At 40.8% G+C, this 8,228-nt stretch overlaps 1 protein-coding gene across 1 annotated transcript; it reads right to left on the bottom strand.

Moving 5' to 3' along the window:
• Nucleotides 1-483: 483 nt before the first annotated feature.
• Nucleotides 484-6,795, bottom strand: LOC119311929 (serine/threonine-protein kinase SAPK8). The gene is made up of 9 exons (XM_037587646.1): nucleotides 6,416-6,795; nucleotides 3,804-3,878; nucleotides 3,614-3,715; nucleotides 3,459-3,512; nucleotides 3,260-3,352; nucleotides 2,929-3,021; nucleotides 1,955-2,059; nucleotides 1,775-1,873; nucleotides 484-1,073 (listed from the first exon to the last, which is right to left on the bottom strand). The coding sequence occupies exons 1-9, from the start codon at nucleotides 6,605-6,607 to the stop codon at nucleotides 786-788; spliced, it is 1,101 nt and encodes a 366-aa protein (XP_037443543.1). The 5' UTR covers nucleotides 6,608-6,795; the 3' UTR covers nucleotides 484-785.
• Nucleotides 6,796-8,228: the final 1,433 nt, after the last annotated feature.

Genomic DNA, 8,228 nt, shown 5'->3' with positions numbered 1-8,228 from the left:
ACATAACAAGATAAACATGATAATGATTTAAAAGAAGATGGCCAAACATGGAAGCCTTTTGCCCATACAAAAGGATCAAAACTTTCGCTACACACCATCAAAACACTTGCAAAAATTGGTCATCACTCCCTCCATTTCAAAAAATTTGAAGTTCTAGTTTTCTCCTGAATTAAACTTTATTAGGTTTGACCAAGCCTACGGGAACATATACAACATAATGGATGTTAGTAAAAAAAAAAATCTATAGGCTTGCTCAAACTTCCGGAAAATTGACTTAGGACACCTACAACTTAAAATATTTTGAAACGAAGAAGGTACAAGATAAAAAGGAAACTAGATTTTGTGTGCGACAGTTGCCAAAAAGACATACATAGACTGTGTATGAATACAGAGAAGCCGGTTATTTACTAAACCTGTATTTATTTATTTTAGACCGAATTTACCCTGCATTTTTCTGGCAAAGTAGCCCAAACAACAGGTCAATAGATATACAGTAATAAACATAAAATAAAACCAAGTTGAGTCACAGGTTCACACATTAACAACAGGAGTACGAACTATTTGCACATATGTAGCACAGCAGGGAACAGAAAGGATGCTTCTCCAGGGACTAACCCCCATTATATTACAACCAGAACAGGACGGGGACTTTCGCTTGCAAAACACAGAACGATTGTTTCCCACAAAGTGCCGCTAGCTCTTTTGACAGGGTACAGCATCAGGTCACCATGTGCCCTTCAGCTGCTTTCTACGGTTGCTTCGATACGGTAGCCGCCAGAGATGGCTCACATCGCATACACGATCTCTCCACTGCTGTCGATATCAAGATCCGAGTCCGACTCAAGGTCATCCATGTCATCGTCCATGTCGAATCCATCAGTTAGGATGTGGTTTATACGAGAACAAGCAGGTGGTATGGTGGCCTCCGTTAGAATTTGCATGATCTCGTCCATCGTCTGCATTCGCTGCTCAGGCTCCTCGTATTGGCTGCTCATACTATCATCGTCCATCAGATCAGCGGGGAGGTTCTTTAAGAACCAGTTATGGCTCCGTATTTCAGGGATGGTTATCCTCTGCATTTATCATCACCAGCAGTGTCATGAAAATGATACACATAAATACGATGGAATGCAAATAAGGTATCACTGCACTAGACATGAGTATGCCTAAGTACAAAGAAGGACAATATAAGTGGTGGCAATGTAGACTGCAGAGAAGGTCCCCTTATCAAAACCATCCTACTGAAATGCACTACTTTTTGTTGAACTGATGGCTGCACACTAGATCCTTCCAAAGGAGATATATTATGCCAAACAGTTAAGTCGGTGGCCTAAAATTAGTAAAATAATACATACTAATGATGACAAAGGAGATATACTACAGTATGCCAAACAGTTATATAGGTCAGCAAGCGGAACAATGATGGCAAACACGGGACAATGACACAAGCATAACTACAAAAACACAAACACAAACAGCCTAGCTTGATCTGGTAAAAAACACATGCACATCGCCACATATAACCCAGCGGCAGTTGAAGAACCTAAGAGGTGTAATTCACTACTGTACGGTAAAAGCTCAAGCTAACCTGACCCCCCTAATGGGTTCAAGACTCTGCAAAATGGCAGTTATCCTTCACTGGTTATACTTTAATTGTCAGGTTAAGTTTTGAGCAAAACATGAAGAAAATGCAAAGAGGCACGGTACAGATAAGTCATAATACAGGATATGATAGCTAAGCCTAGTTTCTAGAATTGAACATCCAAAGACTCACCAATGCAGGATCCCCAACAAAAATCCTCGAAATTAGGTGCCTGCACTCTGGAGATATGTCCACGTTATCTGGAATTGAATACTGAACACTCAAGATACGCTGCAAAGGTGATGTCATAGTATTAGTTTTTAGTTTAAAAGACCTAAAACATGACAAAGGAAAGAAGAGAAATAAGATAACCTGAATTGTCTTCCGAAAGTTCTTAGGCTCTTCTGGATCCTCAAAAGGATATGCACCGACTACCATGACATAAAGAGTCACACCACAGGACCATACATCAGCAATCTGTTTTAGTCATGTACAAATAGTAAGTCAATATGAGCAAGAGTGAGTTCCTTGTCTTGGGAGGTAACAAGTCAATTAACATCAGTGATCTGACATCCTGATTGGGTCAAATAAGAGTGGGCTATTTAAAAGCCAAATTTTCCTCTGTAAATTACTCTGGTCTCTGATAAATTGCGCCTATCCTAGCTGAGTTTGCATGTTTTCAAATGTAAGTACTTATGAGGATACTATTTTGAAATGTGAGGGAAGATGTAACACTCACCAATGCTACCAAGTTCCCCAGAAAGTCAGAAAACCAATCACAGGCAGCTAATTTGCAATGGCTCCCGACCAGGCATTAAGGTTCCTCTCCAGTGTTTAGGTCAAACTGATTGCCATTAGTAACCAGTAATGACCAGTGAACACTGGGCGGTAACAAGCGTTGTGCTGAATTTACAAACACTTGAAATGTATAACATTTCTACGATTTCATCAGACACATAAAAGGGCATACCAGGATGAGATCATAAACACATCTAACAGTGGTCCCAGAAAAATGGACCAGCATATCATGTGCAACAGGGAAAACGTCACTGGGAAGCTAGGCCATTTTCTTTCAAAACCAAGGAATAATTTCATCATACTACACTCTGTACAATAGCCTGTGACAAGTACATCTGTAGCTAACATCTTGACTAAAGGGACATGTATTCTTAGCCTAACGGTGCACATACAAGGGTTCAGCCTTCAATATGCAGTATACAGAAATTTAGATTAGGACACCAAACAACTCGACCTGTTGCCAGTTTTTGTCTCTCAAACTAAGTTGCATATGCTGTGAACTATACCACACCCATCCAAAGATTAACAGAGTTCGAGGACTTGCATACCTTGCCATCATATTCTTTCTTCAACAGAACTTCAGGTGCAATATAAGCAGGTGTTCCAACAGTTGATTTTGGTTGTGAATGGAGAACTGAAGACTGCAGAAAATGAAGAATGTTTGTCATGGCTTATCAGAAAGAACCTATGAACACAACAGGCCCATAGGGTAAAATATTGATCCCACTGTGTTGTAAACGCAACACCAGGAAACCATAAAATTTCTATCCAACTGCATGAACATTGACTTAAATAGCTTGTGAATCATTTTGAAAACACCCATATGCAATGTATTTTTTTAAAAATTATCTAGAATAACGAGTTCAATTATGTAAGCACCTTAGAATAGCCGAAATCACATATCTTCAAGCGAGGAGCAGGACTACCATCCAGCAATGTGTTCTCCAGCTTCAAGTCACGGTGACATACTTGCTTGAAGATAAGAAATTAAGAATGAAATGGAACAGTTCAGCATGCTGCAACGTATGAACACATAGTAACAATGGGATGAAAGATAAGTTGTGTAAATAACCGATACCATCGAATGGCAGTAGCTGACTCCAGATATAAGCTGCTGGAAGAAGTAGCGAGCCTAAAAAAGGACACATGCACTTAGTCCCACCAATGATTCATGCAAATATATGCATGTCAAGAAAAAAGATGCAGCAGAGTAACCAGAGAGCAAATACATACCTCATCTTCACTGAATCGTATATTTTTACATATTCTCTCAAAAAGCTCACCACCAGATGCATATTCCATGACAATGGCAAGATGGGTCGGTGTTAAAATAACCTACAAATACATGATGCACAAGTTATTTTCGCTATTTTTTCTCCTCTTTTGTGGTGAACTAGTGAACAAGCAGAAGATCATGGCTTACCTCCTTAAACCTAATGATGTTGGGATGTTTCAGTGATCTATGGTTAATTATCTCACGCTGGACATTCTCGTCTATCTGCACAACAGAACAAACAAAATAAGGCAACCAGGTAGTCACAACTATTAAGGACTGGTATTTAAGAAACAAGCCAATGTCTAAATATTTTTACTGTACAATGGAGGAACATGTTCACACTAGCACCCCACATAATCACCATCTGGAGTTTCCATCTAAATGAAAGTCAAATGACTCGACTAGTGATGGTGGATCACAAATAATATCAGGCCATGAAGCATGTGCTCACATATGAGCTTTATGGAAAGAAAACCCAAGAGGACCAGGAAATTAGCCAACCTATCAGTTCAAATGTCCTTTCCGAAAACCAACGGACTTTTGCTGATCCAATATCCCGAAAGAGAACCTTCTTTTAATAAACTTCCAAGAAATGACCACAGCAAGTAATGGTATAGAAAGTTATTGCTCACCACAAAAGCATTGCCTGATAAGCTAACTCCAATCATGGATATATGATACAGGGGGATCAGACTTGTGGGAAGTTATTGCTCGCCACATAAGCATTGGCCGATACGCCAACTCCAATCATGGATATATGATATAAGGGAATCAGACTTGGGCATTTTGTACCAATAGAAGCAGCAGATTCTGGACTTAGGTAGGATCAGATTCTGGGTTCAGTGTAGAGTATTAAGTGCCTTTTTAGGTGGGCGTCTAAACATACTTGTCTAGTGATCTTTTGCAAGCTTATAACACTACAACCTCTTTCAACGGGCAACAGTTGATTGAGAATCTTCTTTTTTGCGATGCTTAATCATTTTCATATTCCACACTCCAACTACAAATATGGTATGATATACTTAAAGTATAAGTGAGAATAGGCCACCAAACCCAATCGTGCTAGCTATTCCTCCTCCTTTGCCTCAACAAGTGTATTATTTTATGAATAATTTCTTGTCTCAATTGTATAAAACAGGTAGTTTCCTGTCCCCCAATAAGTGTTGCTACTGAAATTAAGGATGCCATACATGGATGTGCCTACATTGACTTATGCATGGGATAAGAGTAGTGGAATAGTTCATAGTGACAAGAGTTACACAGGGACACTCGTTGATTTGAGCATTAACTAATTACTTGGACCAGAAAATACTTGGCTGGGCTCCCTCAGTTGGTCAAATATACTGGCATTAAACTTAATCTGATCAACTGCATGTGCTGTAACCACAAGCAGTTAGATAAACATGGATGGTCAAATGATCATGGGTCAAGGGATCATTTGCTGAAACAACAGGGTGGCAATTGTTTACCTTTGTTTACCATGCAGGCAGAAAAATGTAGGGGTTGTTTCTAAATGAGGAAAGCTGATGAGTAAATTACAAAAGCAAAAAAATACTACTTTTAGCATTTATCAACATTAATTTGACTTGTGAGTGTATTTTACAACTTTTCACAACCATGCCACTCCTAAACATCACTACATCCACATATTTCTACTTAGAAACACCACGTTTACTGAATGCACCTAAACCAAAAAAAAATGGAGAGCTATAGCATCTAAATAAATGCCAGGCAGCCATATTTCTAAAATAAGGTGTCATCTGAGTGGTGTTGGTTTGCCTGTCTGTATATTCAATTTGAAGCTACTCCAATGGATTATAGGGATCTTTGCCCATATGGAGTTCTATTTTCTTTGAAAAACAGACAATCACGGCCCCTAACAAGCGCGCACACACGCACACTCATGACTGAAGACTCAACAGGCTGTCACCTAATACTAGGAAAACCCCAAGGGTGTTAGTAAGGCACATAGTCGATCCCAGGAATCGATCCCTCTCCAATAGGAAGCACACTCCACTGACCAACCGAGCACCATTCTCCATCAAGTAGATGGAGATTAGTTTGCTATATTTGAAAAGTTATTTTGGAAATTACGGCTGCAGCTGTACCTTGCAATTTAAAGATAAATACGAGTCAGACGGTGCTGGATCCAGGATCGAACCCTGGCGGGTGGCGTGCATGCCCGCATGACCAGCCAACCGGGGTATATCTCGGTACTTTCGGTCTACTTTTTAGTTTTATCGGCATTTGGTGCAATGCTGTCCTGGATGTCTCATTACCACTAATTATGGCAATATCGAACAAAACCAACGCACCCACAGAACTACTAGAGCAGTTCCTTTTTCGAAAACGAGGGTAGACCCCCGGCCTCCGCATCGATCGATGCACGCATAGAGGTCAAAAATACTAACTATATCACATGAAATAGGTAGAAATATCTACATCCAATAATCACAAGCAATGAAAATAAACCTAAAACTTAATCAAGCAATTCAGTCCTTGAAACAGAAATATGACTCCTGATAATTCACAGAGCGAACGAACGAACAAGCTAGCCACTCAGCATCAACTGATTCAGCACTAAAACTACATCGTCTGAATCGAACAGGTCCTAATCAGCTAGAGCCTCCCAAATCGGCCGCGATTCAGCACATGGGGAGGCAAACAGGCTGGTCAAACAGCGCCAAATCGATTCAAGGGGGAAGGGGGCATGCCTCCAGAAAGGGGCGGAAGGGGGGGAACCGGCCGCATACGCATACCTTCTCCCCGCGCTCGATGTACTTGACGGCGACGAGCTCCATGGTGCGGCGGTCGCGCATGAGGCGGGCGACGCCGAAGTTGCCGGAGCCGATGTCCCGCACCAGCTCGTAGCGGTCGCTGTCGTGCATGATCGGCATGTCCATGCCCGGGCCGACCGTCAGCGCCGCCCGATCCGGCGCCGCCCCTGCCATGGCCGGCGGCGACTGGCGGTCGATGGAGGGGGGGCCGCGGCCGATAGGGTTCGGTCCCCCGGGGTGGCCGCCCCTCTCTTCCCGCCTCCTCTCCCCTCGAATCGACGGCGAGCTCAGCCCCCCTCTCTCCCCTCCGCCGCGACGAGTTCGTGACACTGGCCGACCGAGAGAGAGAGAGAAAGATAAAACGCCCGCTCAATCACTCTCTCGCCCGTCTTATTATTGCCGGGGTTGGTGCTTGGTGCAAAGCGCTCCTCTGGGAAGTGGTTTTATTGGACGTCACCTTTCGGCACTTGTGTCATAAATGATGTGGGGGAGGAGTAGGGTTCCCCATGGTTTTCCACTGGATATATATGGAAGTTTGTTGAGCCCTCATGTTACACTGCCTAAAAAAAGCTACTAAGAGTATATCTGCATTTTAATAGGAGCATTAAGCATGAAATACAGCAAATAAGATGGCAACCTATGCAGAATCCTCTCTTGACAGGCAAAAAAAAAACATGTATCTCCGCTATTCTTTTGTCCATTTTTCTACTTCATTGTTTTTTGCTTTTGTTATCTTTGACCAACATTAGATTATTTATACATTGTATGATACAAAATGGATGCTGCTATACATGTAAATATTGTTCTCATGATATGTTTTTCTAACTATGTATGTGAGCAATTCATCTTATGCTAGAAAAAAAATAAGATATGATTTTCGGCGCATAGGATATAATTGTATAATGGTTTTCTGTATATATCTCATATCTTTAGCTTATCTGATGCACAATGTAATAAATGGCTTTGCTCAAACGGCGCAAAATCCGCTAGTAACGGATGGTATTTCTTTCTCATGTCTTTAGCTTATGTTCTACGCAATGAATTAATGGATTTGCTCAAACGGCGCAAAACCTGCTAAGTAGTAATTGATGATATTTTTGTTCTCATATCTTCAGCTTATGTGGTACGCAATGTAATAAATGACTTTGCTCAAACGGCGCAAAACCCGCTAGTAATTGATGATATTTTTGTTCTCATATCTTCAGCTTATGTGGTACGCAATGTAATAAATAACTATGCTCAAACGACAAAAAAAAACACTAGTAATGGATGGTAGCACCATGTCATGCAAAGGCACCGCCCGCACAATCCAGTCTCATTTTTCTTTCTCTCTTTTGTTCGCTTACTCTACATTTTGGAACCTTTTGACCAACATTAGATTAGCAGTAGATTATTACGATGTTATGATATTTGTAAATGTTCTAATTTTCTAACTATGTATGTGAACAAATCAACTTATACTTGGAAAAAAATAACAACAACAACAATATGAGGTATGATTTTTGGTGCAAAAGATATTGTTGTATAATGGTCACTCATGATTATTTTCTCGTATCATTAGCTTATGCCATACGCAATGTAATAGTGACTAGGCGCAAATGACACAACACTCACTAGTAACGGACGGTAGCACTATGTCACACAAATTCACGTGCCGAGCATTTTACTCTAAAAATTTTCTTCTGATTTTTCTAGTTCCTTCACTTATTCTTCATTTTGGCATCTTTGACCAATAACTATTAGTAGATTATATGATGCTATTGTTATGTTTGCCGATATTTCTTTCATGTTCTCT

This window comes from Triticum dicoccoides, chromosome 5B, assembly GCF_002162155.2.
Source record: "Triticum dicoccoides isolate Atlit2015 ecotype Zavitan chromosome 5B, WEW_v2.0, whole genome shotgun sequence".
In the NCBI taxonomy this organism is placed as follows: Eukaryota; Viridiplantae; Streptophyta; class Magnoliopsida; order Poales; family Poaceae; genus Triticum; species Triticum dicoccoides.
Note: the sequence above shows the minus strand (reverse complement) of the source record. Positions and strands in the feature narration are given on the sequence as shown.

What these genes read in the sequence shown, in the direction of transcription:
- LOC119311929 (XM_037587646.1), bottom strand. Translation starts at nt 6,607, where the DNA reads ATGGCAGGGGCGGCGCCGGATCGGGCGGCGCTGACGGTCGGCCCGGGC. An exon ending in GTGATTTCGGCTATTCTAAG is followed by an intron (nt 3,022 to 3,259) that starts GTGCTTACATAA and finishes CATTTTCTGCAG; the next exon opens with TCTTCAGTTCTCCATTCACA. An exon ending in AGAAAGAATATGATGGCAAG is followed by an intron (nt 2,060 to 2,928) that starts GTATGCAAGTCC and finishes TGACTAAAACAG; the next exon opens with ATTGCTGATGTATGGTCCTG.